Source organism: Sander lucioperca, chromosome 14 (assembly GCF_008315115.2).
Source record: "Sander lucioperca isolate FBNREF2018 chromosome 14, SLUC_FBN_1.2, whole genome shotgun sequence".
NCBI classification, from domain to species: domain Eukaryota; kingdom Metazoa; phylum Chordata; class Actinopteri; order Perciformes; family Percidae; genus Sander; species Sander lucioperca.
Window position 1 is genome coordinate 11,514,892 of NC_050186.1, and position 23,510 is coordinate 11,538,401.

The 23,510-nt window shown below is 42.2% G+C and overlaps 1 protein-coding gene across 2 annotated transcripts in view; it reads left to right on the forward strand.

The window, feature by feature from the left end:
- Positions 1-708: 708 nt before the first annotated feature.
- grk5 (G protein-coupled receptor kinase 5) overlaps positions 709-23,510 on the forward strand; it is a 28,528-nt gene continuing 5,726 nt past the window's right edge. Inside the window, exons 1-15 of one of the 2 annotated variants that reach the window (XM_035991767.1) lie at positions 709-958; positions 1,852-1,941; positions 3,855-3,967; positions 12,204-12,281; positions 13,676-13,773; positions 14,988-15,080; positions 15,280-15,343; positions 15,802-15,942; positions 16,891-17,078; positions 18,540-18,580; positions 19,157-19,246; positions 19,498-19,706; positions 19,784-19,921; positions 21,824-21,961; positions 22,840-22,971. In XM_035991767.1, coding sequence (XP_035847660.1) covers positions 907-958; positions 1,852-1,941; positions 3,855-3,967; positions 12,204-12,281; positions 13,676-13,773; positions 14,988-15,080; positions 15,280-15,343; positions 15,802-15,942; positions 16,891-17,078; positions 18,540-18,580; positions 19,157-19,246; positions 19,498-19,706; positions 19,784-19,921; positions 21,824-21,961; positions 22,840-22,971 — 1,665 coding nt within the window. In that variant the 5' untranslated portion in view covers positions 709-906. Of the gene's footprint in view, positions 959-1,851; positions 1,942-3,854; positions 3,968-12,203; positions 12,282-13,675; positions 13,774-14,987; positions 15,081-15,279; positions 15,344-15,801; positions 15,943-16,890; positions 17,082-18,539; positions 18,581-19,156; positions 19,247-19,497; positions 19,707-19,783; positions 19,922-21,823; positions 21,962-22,839; positions 22,972-23,510 lie in introns of both variants that reach the window. The other variant, XM_031287839.2, reaches the window with a different exon arrangement.

The following is a 23,510-nucleotide window of genomic DNA, read 5'->3' on the forward strand; positions in this document are numbered from 1 at the left end:
TCATTTTTTCTGTGTTAGTTTGCAGCGGTGATGCAGAATGAAAATCTGCAACATTTAGTAGCCTGTTTTTCTGTTCAAAAGTGGAGATGTGATAAGTTTTATATTTGAATTTGCTTAAATTCCAGTGGGGAAATCTGCGCGAAAATTCTGCGCCTGCAGATACAATGGGGCACCATTTCTCATAACTGAACTTTTTCTTTTATGATTCTACTTGTATTTTGAACTAGTTTGTGAATAAACGTAGTGAAATTTGAACTATGCCTAGTATGCACAGATCTAAATGTAAACATCACCACTGTGATTTCTATTGGATCAATTCTATTGGAGTATTGTCACTTGGCTGCCTGTTCTGCTAACTTTCCCATCCCTTGTCACATGACCAATTCATGTTTTCTGTGATTACTTTTAAAGTGGCTGACTGAGCTTATAGACAATGTGTATTGTTTAATATTTAATAACCCCCGGCTGAGAATTGGTCCCCCCCCGTGCCCTCCCAATCGCCCCTGAATGTAAATGATGAAAGTACCCATACGGCTCTGTGTTTTATCCTCTGAGACACTGGGAACTCGTTCCCCAGATAGTGATGAGTGTTTCTTCCGCCTCTGAGGCGAGGGAGTGTCCTGTGGTTGGAGGATGTTGCCCTATCAGGAGTGCAAACACCTGCCCGTCCATTCATCAGTGAGTCACAGGGACCGCAGGTTAGACAGCCAGCCAGCCAGCCAGCCAGCCAGCCAATAGCCACTCCTCTCATTACTTCAACTCAACCAACTGGACTGTTGCTCTCTCAGTATCGCGGCAGGTGATGACTTCTTATTTCATCACAGTCGTTGCATGAATGCTGGCTGTACCTAGCTTTGGGACAAATAAACCGGGACAACTTTTAAAAAAACAAACACACACTCCTACATGGAGATTGAAAGCATGGTGGCAAATAGTGCTCTTATTAAAGCCAGAGAAGGTAAGAGTCCTTTATTTCTGCTTTTATCTACAAAATGTCCATCCAAAATGTTTGTAAAACTCATTTTCTCACTTCTTGGAAGGAGTTACAGTGCCAGAGGATGTCAGAGGATGCTTATTATTTATTATTAATATACTTTTAGATCAAACCAGAGGCTGATTTTAACACGTCGTGCATGTGGTTTCAGAGAAATCACAGAGAGTTTTTAGACGTTTTTTTGGACTAAATTTGCAGATTTCTGAGGATCACAAGAGTCTCCAGCTGTGTTTTGGCTGTGTGATCCGAGGGCGGTGACTTCCTTAAACAAGGGTGAACTAGGTTTATCAAAGATGATAAATGATGCAACTGATCACAGATTACAAGGGCACCGATTGCAGCTGTGATAGGACTTTTTAGGTCACTTTTTTTTAAATCAATCCATGCCAAAACTGGCTTTATTTGTCCAAAACTTCTCTGGGTTCAGTCAAACTCAGTGAATATATATATCTATATAGATGTATAGATATAAAATTAAAGAAACACTGAGCAGGAAGCCTCAATCAAACCTACCAAATGTATAATTAATTTCTCATTAAAGTGAAGTGTTCAAGTCTCCCATGATTGTACTGTTCATGTACTGTTCATTTTAAGTTGCTAAAGAGGTGTACAGTTCAAGTGACAGCATGGCCATTTAAGTTGAATGTAAGCTGCAGAGTAATGTGGTCCCACAGGCTTTGCTTACCTGCTCCCCGAGCTAAAAATAGTTCATTCACTGTAGCGGAGCATACTATTGTCTGAAACCTGACGGACTAGGCACGCACACAAGGACGGACATTTGTGACAGACTGCTGATAGATGTAACACTCTGAGATATCTCACACTTTCCAATGTTCTCATTTTCTCGTTTTCTGCAGGCGGAGGGAGCAAAGGAAGAAGCTGGAAATGGAGAGAGATGTTTCGCTTTTCTCACATTAGTCAGTGTGCAGACCTGGCCGAGACCATAGGTGTGTGTGTGTCTGTGACTGTGTATGTGTGACTGTGTGTATGTGTGTGTGTGTGTGTGTGTGTGTGTGTGTGTGTGTGTGAGTGTGTCTGTGTCTCTGACTATGTGTATGTGTGTGTGTGTGTGTGTGTGTGTGTGTGTGTGTGTATGTGTGTTCTTGTTTAACTATATTCGTGGGGTCCAAAAACCGGGAGTCCAGTGTACTTGTGGGGTCTGGACAGCTTTGTGGGGCCAAAATGCTGGACCCCACAAGATTAAAGGTCTGTTTGAGGGTTAAGACTTGGTTTTAGGATTAGGGTTAGAATTAGGTTATGGTTAGGGTGAGGGTAAGGGTTAAGGTTAGGCATTTAGTTGTGATGGTTAAGGTTAGGGTAAGGGGCTAGGGAATGCATTATGTCAATGACGGGTCCCCACAAAGATAGTGAGACGCACTACGTGTGTGTGTGTGTGTGTGTGTGTGTGTGTGTGTCCGTGACTGTGTGTCCTTGTGTCTGCGTGTGTGTGTGTGTGTGTCTCTTTGTCTCTGAATGTGTGTGTGTGTGTGTGTGTGTGTCTGTGTGTCTGTGACTGTGTGTCCGTGTGTCTGCGTGTGTGTGTGTGTGTCTCTTTGTCTCTGAATGTGTGTGTGTGTGTGTGTGTGTGTGTCTGTGTGTCCGTGTGTCTGCATGTGTGTGTGTGTGTGTGTCTCTTTGTCTCTGAATGTGTGTGTGTGTGTGTGTGTGTGTGTGTTTCATTTAGAAATAATGTTTAAAAAATAAAAAGTTTGATGAGAAGCTGTACATATCAGTACAGATCTTAACTTAAGGCTTGTATGGGGAGAACTCCAAAGTATTTAGCTGAACGTCTGATCTGTACAAGCTACAACTGAACCTAAGATCCTCCGGCAGCTCACTGTTGGCCAGCGGTGGAAGTATTCAGATACTTAACTTACTAAGTAAAAGTACTTATACCACACTGTAAAAAGACAAAAAAAGAAGCGACCACAAAGTTGTAAAAAAAGCGAAAACAATGTCCAAAAAGGGAACAAAAACATTAAAAAAAGGGATTAAAAAAAAGTTGAAAGAGGCGAGGAAAAAAGTGGAAAAACTTGACAAAAACGTCAATGAAACTAGTGTTGGTTTATCAAGCTTAAGAATCATTTTGATCTATTTTAACGAATATATATTAAAGGGTTTATTTGCAGCGGTGAAAGAAGTATTCAGAGCCTTTACTTCAGTAAAAGTACTAATACCACACTGTAAAAAGTAAAAAAGTTCTGCATTTAAAATAGTACTTAAGTAACTGTAGTTACTTAAGTACTGTAAAGTTAACTGTTAAGTCTGTAAGTATCATCAGGAAAAATGTACTTAAAGTATAAAAGTAAAAGTACTCAATGCAGAAAAATCCTCCCATTGTAGAAAGTGTAAAGGATCCAAACAGTTGTGTGTTTAATGGTCTAATCATCTCAGCTGGACTTTAGAATCAAACATCAGATTTTATAAACTACATGTGTTAATGTGTAAAGTAACTAGTAACTAAAGCTGTAACAGATGAATGTAGTGGAGTAAAAAGTACAATATTTCTCTCTGAAATGTAGCGGAGTAGAAGTAGAAAGTGGCCTGAAAAGAAAAGACTCAGGTAAAGTACAAGTACCTCAACATTTGGACTTAAGTACAGTACTAGAGTAAATGTAAATGTCAAACCTGAAAACCACAGGTAATCAGGGCCGTCTCTTTTAAAAACTCACTAATTTAGACTTGCTTTTTAATGATTTTACTTTTGATTTGTTATATCTATCATTTCATCTTGCTATTTTGTTATATTAACTGTTTGCTCGTTGTCCTTTTAAATGAATGAATGTTAAGCACTTTGTGACTTGTTTCAGTCCGTCGGTGTGTTGCATGAGTTCACATGGTGTCTCATTTCCTCCGTCAGAGCGAGACTACTACAGTCTGTGTGTGAAGCAGCCTATCGGCAAGAAACTCTTTCAGCTCTTCTGTCGGAGTCGGCCCGATCTGCAGAACTACATCTCCCTGCAGGACGCTCTGGTACTGTACACTTTCAACTGTGGAACATGTGGTTTATAAAAAATGTTCTACTGCAAGAAATCCAGAGAAACTTTAACTCTTGTGTTGTCTGTTTTCTAAATGTCTATATCAGAAATATGGGTTTCTTTGTTACTACCTAATTATAATTACCCAAAAATAACACGGATGATTCCACACAACGCACTTCACAAGTACGACAAAAGATCGGATCTCTACTTTGGGTGTTTTATTCAATTTTTTAGCATTTGAAAAAAAAATTGAAATGTTTCGAAACAGTATCCTGACTCAACGTTGACATACACCCTTCTGTGATAATCCTACCTTTATTATTAGTCTGAATAATTCATAATGTTTTGCTTTTTTATCTTAAGGATTACGTATATTTTCCTATAAATAAGGTTTATTGACCATGAATTGCAAAAAGGAGTGTACAACTAGTAATAAGTTGGTGTTAGTGGTGTTCATACATTGTTGTGAAAAGAAGCATTAGTTGTCAAAAAAAGCACAAAAAGTGTGGACAAAAACGTCTTTTTGGCCTTTCGGACTTTTCAGTTTGGTCTACGGTCCGGACCAAACAGCCAAAATTTTGGTCCGACCAAAAGAGTTAGTCTCGGTCCCGATCAAACTGAACCATGGTCCGGTCCGGTTCATTTCTAGTGTGAAAGCATTTTTTGGATGGTTCGGACTTTGGGACCAAATACAGAAAGCTCTTGCAGGCTATCTTGGTGTTATATCCGAGGACTTAAAAACCAAAGATGCTTTGTTAACCGCCTGCTTGGACGTGGCTCATAATCAGTCGCTCCGGATCTCATCTCTCTCGGCGGCCTTCCAGGATACCGCGCCATGGGACCCAGCTGCCTGCCCACGCCCATCGTCCTGCTCGACACCGGTTATCAAGCCACCCTGGACTGAGGTGGTTTGCGGCCGAAAGAGAGCCTCGGGTAGGGCTCCATCGCCTCCTGCCCTCAGCCTCTCCAACCGCTTCAATGCTTTGTCGGAGTCGGAGCCGGTGGTGGCCAGTGCGGCTCACCGGGCTCGCCCCGCTTCAAAGCAGACTGACCAGCCGTCGTCACGGAAGACGATTGCTACCGCGCGGCGAAAGCTTCTGAGGGATGCGGTAGTCAGACGGTCCGGTGGCCTACACTGCCTGGATCAGCCAAATGACAACGTTCCTCAAAAACAATCTCCACAACCGAACGGTAAGCATTCTTCCTCTTCTTTTCCCTGCCCATCTGAAACCGACACTGACTGTTCTGCTCCCGTCACCGGCTACCCACACCCCCCCACTCCTCGTCCGCTCTTCCCCCTAACCACAGTAATTATTGGGGACTCCATCACTAGAGACCTACGGTTTCATAATGCTGTCACACACTGTTTTCCCGGAGCCAAAGTTGCAGACATCCTGGCTAAAGTTATGGACCTGATACCCTCATTTCCGACCTCTATCAAACGCATCGTGGTCCATTGTGGACATAACGACATGTCCACTCGGATTCAGGAGTGTGAGCGCACAAGGCGAGACTTTACCACTCTCATTGAGGCTTTAAAAAGCACTGGGAAGTCGGTTTTTATTTCGGGCCCACTTCCATCTCTAGGTCGCGGATCAGGCCTCTTTAGCAGACTACTCTCCCTTAACACCTGGCTCCAGCTCACATGCAGTATTCACAGGATAGGTTTTATTGACAACTTCAATCTGTTTTGGGAACGTGGCTCCCTGTTCAGCAGGGATGGGATTCATCCCAATACACGCGGAAGCCAGATGCTACGTGGAAATTTGCACCACGCCCTGCATACCCAGACCTCTGATTGACTGTTTACATCCCGTAAACACTCCCACAAGCACACTGACCAGACACACTCTCCCAAAGTCAATAATCAGAGATACAGCGCTATACGCCCCTCTGTGCTCCCTTCAGAGCAATCACCCATTCATAATCCCATAACCACCGTGTCTGTCCCCCGACTGAGACCGTTTAAACCAAACACTAATAAAAGAGGTGCTATACTAAACAACCTAATTGGAATTAAAACAACCACTGCAACGACAGAACAGAATAGGAAAATCAAATGTGGGCTATTAAATATTAGATCTCTGTCATCGAAAGCATTATTGGTAAACGAATTGATATCAGATAACCACATTGATTTATTCTGCCTCACCGAAACCTGGCTGGGCCATGACGAATATGTTAGTTTAAACGAAGCCACTCCTCCCAGTCATAATAATACCCAAATTCCACGAGGCTCAGGCCGAGGAGGGGGAGTTGCAGCCATATTTGACTCGAGCCTGTTAATTAATCCTAAACCTAAACTAAATTATAACTCGTTTGAAAGCCTTGTTCTTAATCTTCAACACCCAACATGGAAAACAGTACAGCCAATTATATTCGTTGTTGTTTACCGAGCACCAGGTCCATATTCTGAGTTTTTATCTGAATTCTCAGAGTTTTTATCATGCGTAGTCCTTCAATCAGACAAAGTACTTATTGTAGGTGATTTTAATATCCATGTGGACATTGAGAGCAATAGCCTTAGTACTGCTTTCAATTCACTGCTAGATTCTATTGGTTTCAGTCAGAGGGTGCATAAGGCCACGCACTGTTTTAACCACACCCTCGACCTTGTGCTAGAATATGGCATCAAAATTGACGATTTAATAGTATTTCCGCAGAATCCTTTATTATCAGACCATTTTTTAATAACTTTCGAATTCCTACTACCAGACTATACGAAATTAAATAAAAGTTTCTACACTAGATGCTTATCTGACAGTGCTATAGCTAAATTTAAGGAAGCTATTCCAACAGCACTTAACTCAATGTCATGCCTTAATATAACAGAGGACTGTTACGTTAACTCTAGTCCCTCCCAACTTGATAACTTTGTAGACGCTGCTACGGCCTGCCTACGGACTACTTTAGACTCGGTTGCTCCTCTCAAAAAGAAGATGATGAAGGAAAGGAAACTAGCACCTTGGTATAACTCCCAAACTCGCAAATTAAAACAAATCTCACGAAAACTTGAAAGTAAATGGCGTTCCACCAAACTGGAAGAATCTCGTGTGGATTGGCAAGATAGTCTAAAAAATTATAGGAGGGCCCTCAGAAATGCCAGATCAGACTATTACTCAACACTAATAGAAGAAAATAAGAACAACCCAAGGTTTCTTTTCAGCACTGTAGCCAGGCTGACAGATAGTCACAGCTCTATTGAGCCATCTATTCCTATAGCTCTGAGCAGTGATGACTTCATGACCTTTTTTAATGATAAAATTATAACAATTAGAGAAAAAATTCATCACCTTCTGCCCACAGCTTCCAACGACTCACCATTGGGCGCAGGAGGGCTAGAGAGAACGATAAGACCTGATACTTATTTAGACGGCTTTTATCCTTTAGACCTCCAACAATTAATGTTAAGGGTCTCTTCAGCTAAGCCAACTACCTGTCTCTTAGACCCCATTCCAACGAAGCTACTTAAAGAAGCACTACCTGTGGTCAACACCACATTACTAGATACGATCAATATGTCCTTATTAACGGGTCACGTACCGCAGTCTTTTAAAGTAGCTGTGATAAAACCTATTCTGAAAAAACCCACCCTCGACCCTGAGGTCTTAGCCAACTATAGACCTATATCTAACCTCCCGTTTCTCTCCAAAATCCTTGAGAAGGTAGTCGCTAATCAATTGTGTGACTTTCTGCATAGAAATAGTCTATTTGAAGACTTTCAGTCAGGATTTAGAATGCATCATAGCACAGAGACGGCACTGGTGAAAATCACTAACGACCTTCTAACTGCTGCTGACAAAGGACTTGTCTCCGTACTTGTCTTATTAGATCTTAGTGCTGCATTCGACACTATTGACCATACCATCCTCTTACAGAGACTGGAACATTTAGTTGGCATTAAAGGAATCGCACTAAGCTGGTTTAAGTCCTATTTTTCTGAGCGATCCCAATTTGTTAATATTAACGATAAACCATCCAAATACGCTAAAGTTAGCCATGGCGTTCCTCAAGGCTCAGTGCTTGGACCAATTCTATTCTCTTTATATATGCTTCCTCTAGGCAATATTATTAGGAAACACTCAATTAACTTTCACTGTTACGCAGACGACACCCAATTATATCTGTCAATCAAGCCAGACGAAAGCGGTCAGTTAGCTAAACTTCAAGCGTGCATTAAAGATATAAAATCCTGGATGACCCACAATTTTCTGATGTTGAACTCAAACAAAACGGAAGTTATTGTGCTGGGACCCAAGCACCACCGAACTTCATTATCTAAATATATAGCTACCCTAGATGGTATTGCCCTGGCCTCCAGCACTACTGTCAGAAATCTAGGAGTCATTTTTGACCAGGATCTATCCTTTAACGCCCACTTAAAACAAACCTCAAGAACAGCCTTTTTCCATCTTCGTAACATTGCCAAAATCAGGAACATCCTGTCTCAAAACGATGCTGAAAAACTAGTCCATGCATTCGTAACTTCCCGGCTGGACTACTGTAATTCTTTACTATCAGGCTGCTCAAATAAGTCCCTCAAGACCCTCCAGCTGATCCAGAATGCTGCAGCACGTGTTCTGACAAGAACTAACAAAAGAGATCACATTTCTCCTGTATTAGCTTCTCTGCATTGGCTTCCTGTAAAATCCAGGATTGAATTTAAAATCCTTCTCCTGACCTACAAAGCACTAAATGGTCAAGCACCATCATACATAGAAGAGCTTTTAGTACCTTATTGTCCCACTAGAGCACTACGCTCCCAGAACTCAGAGCTACTTGTGGTTCCTAGAGTCTCTAAAAGTAGAATGGGAGCCAGAGCCTTCAGCTACCAGGCTCCTCTCCTGTGGAACCAGCTCCCAACTTGGGTTCGGGGGGCTGACACCGTCGCCACATTTAAGAATAAACTGAAAACCATCATCTTTGATAAAGCTTATAGTTAGGGAGTGAGGAGTTGCAGCATAGTAGAGTAGAGTAGAGGGAGGCAGGAAGTACAAGCCCGTTCCGGCAGGGGAGAGTACGAGCCCGGTCCAGGGCCCCTCTCTTTAGCCTGCCTCTCTTAGTTATACTATTATAACTCTAGACTGCTGTGGGAAGCTCCTTCCAAGGACACAATGAGCCGCTCCCTCTTCTCTCTTTTCACTTGTCTCCTTTTGTGTGCATCTTAGTCCCAGAAATGCCTGTTACTAACCTATCTCTGGGGAGTTTTCTCCCCGGAGTCCCTTTGCTTCTTCTTCACCCAGAACATCGCCTTGGAATTGGGTGGCACCTACACCGGGGTCCTGGGTGCAGCTGACGCTATGGACTTACTACACCCTGCTACGCTCTGCATTTCCCCGCAGTGTCCGACTGCGTCCTGCCGCGTCCAACCGCGTCCACCCAGGCTGCTGTGCCACACTACACCCCGTAACGCCCTGCTGTGCCCTACTATGACATGAACTACTATGACTACCATTGTGATCACTGCTTCACTATCTTTATTATGACTATTATTGCCACCATTCACCACTCCCCCAACTGGTGCCGTCAGACACCGCCTACCAAGAGTCTGGGTCTGTCCGAGGTTTCTTCCTAACAAAAAAAAAAAGGGAGTTTTTCCTTGCCACTGTCGCAATAGCTACTGCTAATGCTTGCTCTTGAGGCAACCACTGTAATAATTGGGGCTTCGTAAAGTACAGAGTTTGGTCTAGACCTACTCTATCTGTAAAGTGTCTCGAGATAACTCTTGTTATGATTTGATACTATAAATAAAATTGAATTGAATTGAATTGAATTGAATTGAATTATATGACCGGGGAAGCTCCTTTTAAGGAACAGCTCAGAGCTAAGTGTCTACGTTACAGCTGAAGATCTAATTTATATCATTTTACACGGGCTCGGGCTTGTGCTCCGGGTTGTGCGGTAAATGGGCGGTCAGGTGATGCGTTTCGATTAGTCGAAAATGGATGCTGAGGAGGTGAAATGGAAGCTGGCCTCTGGAGGACTTATTTTATTTCTTTGTTCCAACTTCCAAGTGGCCTATAGCCTCCGTTAGTCATGAATAAATGATGTTAAAAAAATTATAAATTACTCACTTTTGACATGGGTTTGGACTTTTAATAAGCTGTCAATCAAAATGTACTTGTCGGGCTCGGGCCGAATTCTGTCGGGCTCAGGCCTTGTCGGGCCGAACTTTTAAGGCCCGATTACAGCTCTAGTGTACATGAGAGAGAGAGAGAGAGAGAGAGAGCGAGAGATGGTGTCAGCTGTCGGCTATCAGAGCAGAGAATACATCAGCAGTTTCCTTGTTAAGTGGGAGTAAATGTACAGCGTAGGTTTCAGTTTGTCTCTGAATAAATGCCAAAAAGTGCCGCGGCAGCACAGAGAGAGCAGCGGCCAGTTGGAGGAAAAAGAGAGGATAGGAGAGGACGAGGAAGCCCGTCTACAAACCAATCAGTTGCAACTGACTGGAGACACAGCTCATGTACGTTATGAGGACGTAGTTTTAGGTCTTCAGTGCGCTTGCCTAACTGCAGTATGAAACCAAAACGTACCGGAGCCAATGCAAAAACATCAACCTTGGTCCGGACCTTGGTTCAGACTTTCAGGTGTGAAAGCCCCCTTTGTCTCGCTTTGCCAGACCCTCCTCCACAGCGCTGTGGAGGAGGGTCTGGCTAGTCCGCACAGCATTCTGGGATGGGAGGAAAACATGCTCTGGTTTATTGTCATATCTTTAAACCAATCACAATCGTCATGGGCGGTGCTAAGTGCCGGGCGGAGCCACGGTGCCAATGCAAAATAGCCTCGGGAAGGAACTTGTTTTGGTCGAACATGTGTACGTTCAAAAGTTGTTTTAGTCGTGCAACAGAAAACTCAGATTGGACAGATAGTCTAGCTAGATGTCTGGATTTACCCTGCAGAGATCTGAGGAGCAGTTAACCATAGTCCTCACAAATCCACCGGAGGTTAGAACACCAACACAAAGGAAGAGGAAGGTAACGGACATCTGGCGAAATTTCTGGCGGCACCTGAGCAATCCCGGAAGTGGAACATCAAGTACATAGACTATCGCAATATCAACCGGTGCAATAAACGCATCGCGAAAGACACTCTGAGATTTTTTGTGTTAGTTGAAAGAAAACATCAGCAGGAAACTGCACTTTAAAATCTAACTGTCATTCTTTTTTTAGTGCTGCCATTTATATTCCAATTCAATATTCAATTTGTTCAAAGAAATTTGAAAATGATTTCCTTTCATTTCCTTTTAAATCCAACAAGCAGTTTGTTGTATTTTAGCAGAATACTGAAAGCAGCAGAACTGAGCACACTTTAATATCGGTTTATTTATCACAAAGTAATATCGTTATCCCGATATTCAACAACGTTATCGCATAAACTCGGCTTACAAAGCTCCAAATTTGACACTTTTTTTAGTGTCAGGAATGGATCAATTAACAAAAAAGATTCAGGAGCAAATCTGAAGTGTGTGACGCAATGATCTGTGTATTTCACAACCTATTCATGGAATTTACTATAAACAAAAAGTTGGCAGCTGACCAATGTTTGACTTAAGGAAGAAAGGTAACAAAGGGGAAATATTTTCCGTATGTAATGAATGTCGTGGGTTGTTTTGGTGCAGGATGTCTTTGATATGAAAAGCGATACACACTTCTCAGAATCTGAAGTTCTGACTATAAACAGACTCCGTACGCTGGATGTTATCACGATCATTTGCAAAAACAGATTCCTCTGTTTTTAGAATCTCAATGTGTAAAGTAACTAGTAACTAAAGCTGTCAGATGAATGTAGTGGAGTAAAAAGTACAATATTTCTCTCTGAAATGTAGCCGAGTAGAAGTAGAAAGTGGCATGAAAAGAAAAGACTCAAGTAAAGTACAAGTACCTCAACATTTGGACATAAGTACAGTACTAGAGTAAATGTACTTAGTTACATTCCACAACTGAAAATAGATAGCTCTAGATTTTATTTTATTCTCCTAAATCGTGTTTTTGCGTGAACTCCAGGGAATATCAATCAAACTAGAGTTGGTTTATTAAGTTTAAGAATGGCTTTTAAATGTTTGTTTTTTTTTTTTTTTTTTGCAAATCAACTTTTCAGAGTATATCTGAAGGCTGAGTTTTGGGAATAAATGAAATGTAATAAATGTTCTTCTTTCCGTTTTAAAAGCTTTGAAGAAACTGACCTGTAACATCAACACTCTATTTCCGCGTCTCCTTTCTCTCCTTCAGGACGACTTTGAGACAAATTCGGATGATTTGAGGAGAGAATCTGGCTTCAGCATCATTCAGAGATTCTTCAGGACTGAGGTCTGACCAACACACAAAAACCAGTCTTTACTGCTCAAAAATATTCATGTTATATTGTTTTTAGAGATGTTCCAATACGGACACCAGCAGGGGTTTAAATTGCCACCCGCCGGTAACGTTGTGAAAGTTACTAGCCAATTTGGCTATCTGGAAACAAAAAATGATATCGGACCATCTCTAGTTGTTTTAGGGATTTCCCGATCAGCTTTTTTGGCCCTTGAACCCAATCTGACTTTTCAAAGTATGAATTTGAATATCTGCCGACACTGAGTCCCGATCCGATCTCTTGCTACCGCCTCGTGAAAACAATATGTATATATATATATATATATAAATATATGTGTGTGTTTAATGTTTGTATACATATTTTTTTTTCGTCTTTGTGAAGCACTTTGGTGCAAACTTGTTAGCTTTTAAAGTGCTATATAGATGAAATAACCTTAAACTTAAAATACTTCCACACTGCTGACATTTTAGCACATTAATGAGCAATGCCAAGTTACTTTGCGAGTTTACGTTCTGCCTCAAGTAGTGCTCAGCTGAGGTAAATGATCGGAGTAAAGTGATCTGGGGGTGACGGCCGATCCCCGATCAGCTAATAAAAAAGCCCATACTTGCGATCGGGACCGGGACATCCCTCTTTTTTTTTTTTACAACATATACTTATAATAAAAACAACTCCAGTGTTTTGCCTCGGTTTGTGAAAGACTTAGGTGCGCATATTTGGCGGAGGCAAGGGCGTAAGTTTGGGTTCAACATTGGGGGGGTTGAGATCTCCACTTGCAAAATTGAAAATTTGAGCATATAAAATGCTTCATTTCCTGCATTCTGGTGTTTTTTCTGCAACATTTTGTGCCTTTTCTGCATCAAGTTATGGGGCAAATGTCTTAATTTATGTAAAGGAACTTATAATAGCTATAACCCCATCCCCCCTGTAAATTACGGCCATGGGCGGAGGAGTTTAGATGTCCTCCCTCAAGAAAATGTTATGTTTTTCGATAAAAAAAAAAAATGCAATTTGACATTATTTTGGACCGTTATTATTCCCATATCTGTGTCTAAACACTGATAAAAAGCTAGAGCAGATAATAAATGAAATAACACTCAAAAAGCTTAAAGACAAAACTTGCTAAAGAAGTCGACATTCATTAGATCTGAGTATTTCTGAGTATCATTTAGTTAGTTTTGATGCTCACAATGATTTTACATTTATTCGGCTTAGGTGCTGCCAAAAACGCCTCGGATGCTGCACTTAAGTCTTATGATGGCGGGGAAAACCCTGAACTCCATTTTTAAATTAGTTCTGCATCCACCCAGAAACCCACAATATATAATTCAGTCTGCTGAAAAAACTGCCTTCTCCTGTTACCGTTGTAACATCCATGTTCTTTCAGTCCATTCAGTGTGTGTCCATCATGCTGAAGCACGAAGACAGCTGCATCCAGAGGCTGGAGCTCGACCCGTGCCTGGACGTCTTCCACGAGTGCAGAGAGTAAGTCCATACACGCTCTTTCTAGGGGTGTAAATCACAAGTGTTATCACGATACCATTTTATATAGATTCTTTGGACAACGATACGATATTTGCTGATATCTTGAAGTCTGTAATGAGTCGATATTGATTGGATTCAATTCAGGGGCCTGCAATCGATCGGTCCTGGCTTGACACATTCGCTCGCGGCTCACGGAAGAAATAAATTGCCGGAATCGCCCAAACTATTGCTGCAGTGCCCCCGCACAAGGCACTTCAGCGTACAGTGTGTTTCTGGCGTTGGGCGGCGCTAAGTGTCGGACACAATGACGGTGCCTCTGCAAAATAGCCTCGGGAAGGAACTTGTTTTGGTGGAACGTGTGTACGTTCAAAAGTAGTTTTAGTCGTGCAACAGAAAACTCAGATTGGACAGATAGTCTAGCTAGCTGTCTGGATTTACCCTGCAGAGATCTGAGGAGCAGTTAACCATAGTCCTCAGAAATCCACCGGAGGTTAGAACGCCAACACAAAGAAAGAGGAAGGGGACGGACATCCGACACAAAAAGAAAGACATCTGGCTGAAAATGAGAGACATCCGGCAGGATTTTTGGCGGGACCTGAACAATCCCGGAAATGAAACGTCGTTGATATCAACTACATGGGTGGTTGGGGTAGCAGTAGCTCAGTCTGTAGGGACTTGGATTGGGAACCGGAGGGTCGCTGGTTCAAGTCCCAGTACGGACCAAAGTACAGAGTGTAGCTGTAGAGATGCCATTTCAACTCCTGGGCACTGCCAGGTGCTCTTGAGCAAGGCACTGTACCCCCCCCCCCCCCAACCACTCAGGGCGCTAGTCCAGCACTGGCAGCCCACTCACTCTGACATCTCTCCATTTGTGCATGAATAGGTCCTGAGCATGTGTGTGTGTTACAGGCCTGTGTGTAGTGATTTCTAACAGAGTGTAAATTGTAATTTCCCCACTGGGGATCAGTGTAAGCTACAGTATAAATTAAATTACATGTACATCAACTCAAATGTGATTTGTCCGTTTTATAACTGAGGTCTTCCAGGCGTTTAAATAAAAAAAAAAAAAAAATGTTTTTAATAAAAATAATAAATATGAAGTGGGAATCGAAAATAAAGAGGCCTCCTACGGACATATATTGATATTTTGACTTTGCATGTTGTGTATATGTTTTTAGAGAATAAAGACTTAACCTCTCTGTTTGGTGTCTTAGAGACCTACATAAACTCCTCGGTGGCGAGCCCTTCATCCAGTACCAGGAGAGCATGTTTTTCGACCGTTTCCTGCAGTGGAAGATGTTGGAGAGGTCAGTATGTGTGTTCTGAAACAAGGAAATAAGAGAATTATGAAACAATGTATGACAGTTGGTTGGGAAGCTGGTTTGTCTACTTGTACTTTAAATGCTCGGCTGCCTCAATTTTTGACTCTGTGCCACATTGATATCACAGTTTCTGTTAAGACGTTTTTTTTAAGAATGAAAACAACAACCTGTCTTTCTCTTCAAGGCAGCCCATCACCAAGCAGACGTTTAGACAGTACAGACTTCTGGGGAAAGGAGGGTTCGGAGAGGTAAGACTGAAGTCACATCCCTTTATATTTCTCTGTGGATATGATCTCATTTACCTCTCGTGGTATTAGATCGTTTTGGTTTGTCCAGGTTTTAAGATCTGATTTCTACCTTCACTCACAATAGCCTGGAAGAGAGGAGGCATTTCATTTGTGATTGCAGCATGTTTCTCCAGAAACAGTTTTCCTTGTTTTTATGTCTCGGGAAGGAACTTGTTTTGGTGGAACGTGTACGTTCAAAAGTAGTTTTAGTCGTGCAACAGAAAACTCAGCTTGGACAGATAGTCTAGCTAGCTGTCTGGATTTACCCTGCAGAGATCTGAGGAGCAGTTAACCATAGTCCTCAGAAATCCACCGGAGTTTAGAACGCCAACACAAAGAAAGCCGAAGGTGACGTACACTTGGCCGAAAATAAGAGACATCCATAACCATAAGTTGACCATAATCTGTTCTGTTTGCAGGTGTGGGCGTGTCAGATGCGAGCCACGGGGATGATGTACGCCTGCAAAAAGCTGGAGAAGACTCACGTGAAGAAGAGGAAGGGGGAAGCCATGGCTCTCAACGAGAAAGAGATCCTGGAAGGGCTGGACAGTCGATTTGTGGTGAGATTACTACACACCAGTTACGCTCTTTCTGTTTAACCATTTAGCTTTCTAAAAAGCTTGTAAAATCACGTTAAAAGACAAGTTTGGTGATAGACTATCAATTTACTAATGACAACAAATCCAATAAAAAGACCAAAACCATCCCATTAACAAATATTGTCTTTGCAGCCATTAATAAAACACATTAATGAGCCACGCGGCTGACATGTTTAGTTAATTTTTATTCAATCACACCGTCCTGCTGCCACACACACTCACTAGACTTTAGAGCACCAAATGTGGATTATACTTTACAAACTTGAATCCTTTTTCGTACATACAGTACAATGTAGTGAAATTCTATTACTTCATTTAACCCATCCTAAGTATTAGGAGCAGTGGACAGCTATACATACAGGGTCCGGGGAGCAACTTGGGGTTTAAGGGCCTTCTCAGGAACACTTAGACATGTGGCCGGAGGAGCCTGGAAATGATCCACTAACAGGTTATGGGGCGACCATTCTACCCCCGAGCCACAAGCCACCCAGATCCCCTCTACACAAAAATGTGTATTTCTTATGTTCATGTCCCCTAAAACGTCTGGCCTTGAAATTACTGACCTGTATCTGTGCAAAGTTTGTCACTAGACAGGTGTCACATTTCTCTGTGACAACAGAGGAGATGTCTGTGCACTGAAATCTGACTTTCAAACATACCCCATGTAGCTTGATTGGGTACGTCACAGATTCGAAAGCCAATCACTGTCCAATAGGCAAAAGAGGAAAAAAAAAAGGCTTGGAGCTGAGAGACAGACAGGAAGTCAGACAGCATTGGGAGATGGATTAACACTTTATGGTTTTGGTCTTTTTTTTTTAGAGATTTGTTGACAATAACAAAAACATAGAATATTCCCAGATTTATACTCAGTCTTTAACTGATTCACGCACTTCCTCGCTCTCCATTCAGGTGAATCTGGCGTACGCTTACGAGACAAAGCACGCCCTCTGCATGGTTCTGACCATGATGAGCGGCGGGGATTTGAGGTTTCATATTCATAACATCGGAGAGCCTGGCCTGGACAAAGACAGAGTGCGCTTCTACGCTGCAGAAATCTGCTGCGGTTTAATTCACCTCCACCAGAAGTCAATACTGTATCGGTCAGTGTGTTTCTGCTTTAGCAATGCTCTAAATCAGGGTTGTCAAACTCAACTTTAATTAGGGCCACACTGGAAAATGAGACTCACATCCAGGGCCAGACATGTAAAGTTTATCAACATGCTTTTATTTAATCAAGAAAGTAAAATATTTTTGACCATTAGCACATATTGCTTGTCTCATAGATCTTTCTCACATATAGTTTGACATAAAGCCATAAAAAAAGTCAGAAAAAAAGTTCCTTAGACATAACAGAATTTAACAAATCAAGGAGTACATTTTTAAAAGTAGGCTACCACACAGCCGACTCACAACAACCTGTGTCACAGCCTGGATATGAAAACTCTTCGGTTGTTTGGGAATTTCTGAGTCTCAAAGTCGGAAAATGTGCCAAATTCTGCTTTGAACGTCAGATAATTTCAGTTTGAAAACGATTTCCTGACGTTTTGGTTTGCCGCACAACTAGGCGGGCCGAAATGTATTATTGTGAGCCTAAATTGATATGAAGGCTGGATTTGGCCTGCAGGCCTTGAGTTTGACACCTGTGCTCTAAATCATGTACTAGTACTTGAATACATGCACATACTATACATTGCACATACTATAGATTCCATTGCACATACTATATATTTTTTACATTCTGCACTCAACCCATTAGGCCACCTTTTTCTAATGCTAAACAGCTATTTTGTATGTATTTGTTTCTTTTTTCTGTATTTATTGTTTATTGGTGTGAATGCTAAAGGCATTCACAACCCTATGTTCTTCTACGTATTCATTATTTTTTTCCGTACCCTTTTTTTGCACATTAACTCCTTCCACATTTTTCAACATAGAAACTTCATTCAACCATCAAAACGTTCAGCACGATTAGGACATACCTGCTTCTATACAACATTTCCATAACTTTCATAATTTCCGAAATATTCAACATTTTACGGGGAAATTTTCCCCATTCAAGTGAATGGACGGAATTTCCAATATCTTCTCATTCATACATTCGCAGAGAAACACCATCCAAACTTTAAAATGTTCCACCTCTGTCATACATTCTGGGTAGCGCCAGCCTTTCAACGTACAGCATTCACACCGCAATTTCTTCAGAAATTGCATTCTCTAGTTCTTATTAATGTTCAATATGTTTGTTTGTTTGTGTATGCACAAACCACCAAGGCAAATCCCGCGTCAAGTGTATATTACTGTGGCAATAACCGCTTTTCTGATTCTGATGCACTTGAAGTGGTGGAAGAAGTACTCAGATCTTTTACACAAGTAAAGATAGCAAAACCAGAGTGTAGGAAAACCTCACTCCAAATCTTACTTAAGTAATAGTACAAAAGTATTAGCTTCAAATATGCAGAATGGCGCATTTCAGAATACATTGTGAAAATGTTTTTACATTGTTAAATTACTTTGACCATCCTGTACTCACTGAAATCAAATGCTGTGTTTTGATCTTGCAGGGATCTGAAACCAGAAAACATTCTGTTGGATGACAACGGTATGTACCGCCATAGTTACCACCTCCCATTTGTTTCAGTGTGCCGCAAATAGATCTACAACAACAACTTATGATCTGTAATACAGTCACATTCCTAACTCTGTAGACACAACCTGAGCAAATCTACAACAGCTAGTTATTTTTAGCTTGGAATTAGTTCCAATGATCTAAACGATAAGAGTTGGAGTTGAGCCAGACAATCAAGTTGACTGTATTTTGACATGGGTGCAAACAAAGCCAGGTGGAGGAAGTGAAAGGCCTCTGGGAATCAGGTGTGGTTTGCGTCTATTTTTAGAAACCTTCACACCTGTTCCTTCATTCCTTGGCAGCAGGTTAGGAAATCTGTAACAACCTTTTGTTTTAGCATTTTTGTCAGTAATTACAAATTACTGTTCAGAGTACTTCACATGGTTAATGTTTTCTTTTGCCAACAATGGCAGACAGCCCACACTGTACACCTCATCAGAGCCGGAGGGGACGGACTTGAATTGATTACACAAAAGAGAATGTGCGTCATAACTGCTAAAAAATCTCAACCGGTTCAGTGGATTTTGCTTTGGTATTTGTTCCCTCTAGGACATATCCGCATCTCTGACCTGGGCCTGGCTGTGAGGCTGTCGGAGGGGAAACTAGTGCGAGGCATGGTGGGCACTCTGGGATACATGGGTATGTATGTGTGTGTATGCAAGTGTGTGTGTGTGTGTGTTTATGTGTGTGTGTGTGTGTGTGAATGCATGTGTGTGTAAGTGTGTGTGTCTGTGTGTAAGTGTGTTAGTGTGTAAGTGTGTTTTTTGAGCATAAGCGTGAGAACATTTGTGTTAAGACACTCACCATGAACTGCAACATCCGTGGTTTTCTCTCTTGCCTCCTTTTGTCTTTGTGGACTAAAATTTTAATTTTTTATTTTCTCATTTCAGCTCCTGAGGTGATCGGCCGAAAGCATTACGGGATGAGCGTGGACTGGTGGGGCCTCGGCTGCCTGATTTACGAGATGACCGCGGGGCAGCCTCCATACCGGGTCAAAGGAGAACATCCTAAAGCCCCTGAGATGGAGAGAAGGATTCAGACGGAACAGCTGGAATACAGTGACAAGTTCAGCAAATCGGCCAAAGACATCTGCTCCTCGGTAAGTTCGGAAAAATGCTCAATTAAATTCAAAGTCCAATCTTCGAGAAGCTAATAGGTTCTTCTTTCTTTTTGCAGCTGCTAAACACAGACCCAAAACAGAGGTTGGGTTGCCAGAGCTCGGGGGGGAGTGAAGTACAGGCGCATCGTTTCTTTCGAAAAATCAACTTCAGGATGCTGGAGGCCGGACTCGTTAAACCTCCTTTCAAACCTGATGCAAGTACTTTGAATATATAGATTATATTTGGATTATAATTGTTCAGACTGACATTGTAAACATTCAGGGCTCGGGGGGGGGGGGCAGTTTATTGCAGCTACATGCACTATTTTTCAAGACATTTGATAATTGAATGCTATCAAATCTGTAGATCATTTGGAAAAAAACATGATAGTTGTGACATCCTATTTTTTTTCAGGCATTTGTCGCTTTTAACATGTTTTTTTTGGCATTTTGACATTTTTTGTATTTTGCATCTTATTTTTATCCAACTGTCTCCATCATTCTGAAACCAGAACACAACAAATGTTGAAAAAGACTTATTTTCACTCCTGCCACCTAAAGAGAGGCAGAAACTGTCCAATGTTACTTTTTTTAAGTTCCATAAGGACTGCCTGTGTCGGCCGTCCAACGGTCTGGCAAAAACGCAGGTCTTTCCATTCATTTTGAATGGGGGTAGTGCGTTTGGGCTGCGGCGGTGTTTGCCACAGGACCAACACGCAGCCCGCCTGCAGAGAAAAGTTGAGACCGACTCAACTTTTGGAGAAACGCAACACGACACAACGGGGTTGGGCATCGAGAACCGATTCCTACTTGGAATCGTTTAAAAAATTACGATTCCAGTGGAATCGTTTCTTTATTGGAATCGTTTGGAGGATTTGGTTTCAAATCTGATCATGGGTTCCAAATTTAACATGCGCAAGTTTTGGTTTCCGTAGCGGCCAGGCGCTTGTTGTGTTGCAGCCTTGGAGCACAGTTAGCTGCGCTCTAGTGTGGCTTTATTTTACGTTAAAAAAAGCCCGGTGAAACTGCAACCCACCATTGAATCAAAATAAAACTGTCCTCTTATTTGTGAAATAAGCATGTGACCCGTTTCAACTCCACCCCTCAAAGAATCGGAATCTAGAATCGATGAGAACCGGAATAGAAAGTAAGAATTGGAATCAGAATGGTTAAAATCCAAACAATGCCCAACCCAACGCTGCGGTGGCCAATCATGTAACCGGAGATCAGACTTGTCGGTGCGTTTTGAGCGATGGTTTGAGGTAAAGGGAGAGTCCCGTACAGGAAACAGGAAACATCACTAACTTTAAAGCTGCCACAAGAAAGATGTGTAATAGCTGAATGTTTCCTGCAACAACAAAGCACTCGCTGTGTCTCGCTCTGCCTCTGCCTTCAAGGGCAGTCAGGAACACTGAAATCTATAAAGGATCTGACGAAAAACAGTTATTGTGAAATGTAAAGTCTACTTGTGCTACATTGGGGGGGGTGCAACCAAATGCCTTCAGAAGTCACCTAATTACTAAATAGAGTCCACCTGTGTGTAATCTAATATCAGTATAAATACAGCTGTTCTGTGAAGGCTTCAGAGGTTTGTTAGAGTGAACATTCGTGAGGGATAAAGTTGTGGAGAAGTTTAAAGCAAGGTTAAAAAAAATATACCAAGCTTTGAACATCTCACGGAGCACTGTTCAATCCATCATCCGAAAATGGAAAGCGTATGGCACAACTGCAAACCTGCCAAGACATGGCCGTTCACCTAAACTGACAGGCCGGGCAATGAGAGCATTGATCAGAGAAGCAGCCTAGAGGCCCATGGTAACATAGGTAGGGGTAGGGATACCCCATTGATTTGCCGGGGGAGAAATGACACAAAGTTAAAGTTAATTTAAAACCCTAAAAGATTTGGGGCTTTTGAAAAAAACAACATTCGGGGCTGGAGCCCCAGAAGCCCCCTCCCCCTCCTTTCCACCCCTGAGTGTACCTGAAAATGTAAAGTACAAACAATTGAAGTACAGTCCTTGAGCAATGTGCTTACTTTCCACAACCGGTGATGGTTGTTTTTTGACGAATAAGAAGGTAAAACTGAGTTTCGGTTGTGTTGCGTTTTCCTCCTCTAGCCCAGACTGGTGTACTGCAGCGACGTGCAGGACATTGATGAGTTTTCTAGCGTGAAGGGAGTCATTCTGGACAAGACAGACATCAACTTCTACTCCAAGTTCAACACAGGACGAGTCCCTATAACCTGGCAAAACGAGGTACGTTCATATCTTGGTCACATCATACAATCTGTCCAGACTAGTCTATATCTACCATGTTCTACTTATGTTGCAGGGTAACTTGAGACAGATAGCTAGACTATCTGCACAGCTCAAGCAAGACTCTCAGGATTTAATTCCCATGTTAGAAATTAGTCTGCGACAGTGGAATCGCTTGAAAAGTAGTTTTGAGCAACTTGCTAACTTACTCCCCTTCGTCCCCTATGGGACATTGGGCTTCAATGCTCTCCATTGCATTCGGTCCCTGGCAGCATGTTGGGCCTCTCCCCATGACAGGTTCATCTGTTCCAGCTCTTGTGTCACAGTTCTGCGCCAGGTGGTTTTGAGCCTCCCAGATTTTCTTTTGCCAGGTGGTGTCCATCTTAAGGCGACTTTTGTGATGCGGTCCTGCTCCATCCTCAACACGTGTCCTAGCCATCTCAGGCGTCTGTGCGTAATCTCCTTGGCGATGCTCCGGCTTCCCGTTTTCTTGTACAGTTCATTGTTGGAGATCTTATTAGGCCAAAAGATCTGGCATATATTCGTCAGAGGCATCCATTATGGAACACTTCCATTCTCCTCATGTCTGTTTTGACAAGTGTTTTGAGCAAGGTCGGCATAAAGCAACTTTTGAACGTACACGTTCCACCAAAAAGTTTCTTCCAGAGGCTATTTTGCCAAGGCACCGTGGCTCTGCTCGACGCTTAGCGCCGCCCAAGACGATTGCGATTGGTTTCAAGAAATGCCAATAAACCAGAGCACGTCTTTCTCCCTTTTCCAGGAATGCTGTGTGGACTAGCCAGACCCTCCTCCGCAGCGAGACTAGTGCAGACTCCAGAATCTACAAACCTCACTGTCTTTTTCTTCCTCCTTCGTAGGTGATAGAGACGGGATGTTTCAAGGAGCTGAATACTTTTGGCCCTGAGGGATCTCGATCTCCAGACCTCGACTGGTCTCAGAACCCAGACAGCCCCAAACGCAGCCTGCTGGACCGAATCTTCCGCAAAAAAGTAAGAACAGTCCACTGCAGCGTGATCATTTACTTCAGTAACAGTTCTAATACCACTCTGTGAAAATACTCCACAATAAATTAGAGTCATGCATTGAAATCCTTACTGAAGTACAAGTGTGTATCATCAAAATAAGGGCTGGGATTTTTCCGATTTAAATCGATTTTCATTTGAATGATCCAATATCGATTCATAAAATCCAGAATTGATCTCTGTCTGTATAATATGAAACTAGAATAACTAAGGAATCCATTGGTACCAACTGTCATGCTATCTTGTCGGGACGGGGGTTAAATAACGCTCCAAAGTTAAGCTACATTTTGGCGAGGGGGAAAACTTTTCTCACCTCAAGATATCTGAATGAAATGTCACTCAACGCTCACTGACTGTAGAGTCTGTCAAGCTGCACTTGATTGTGTTCATGTTAAAGGTGCCGTAGGTAGGATTGTGAAGATCCAGGACAAAAATTTGAGCATCGACAACTTCTCAGTCCCTCCCCCCTTTCCGCTAAAGCCCAAAACTCCTAAGCCCCTCCCCCC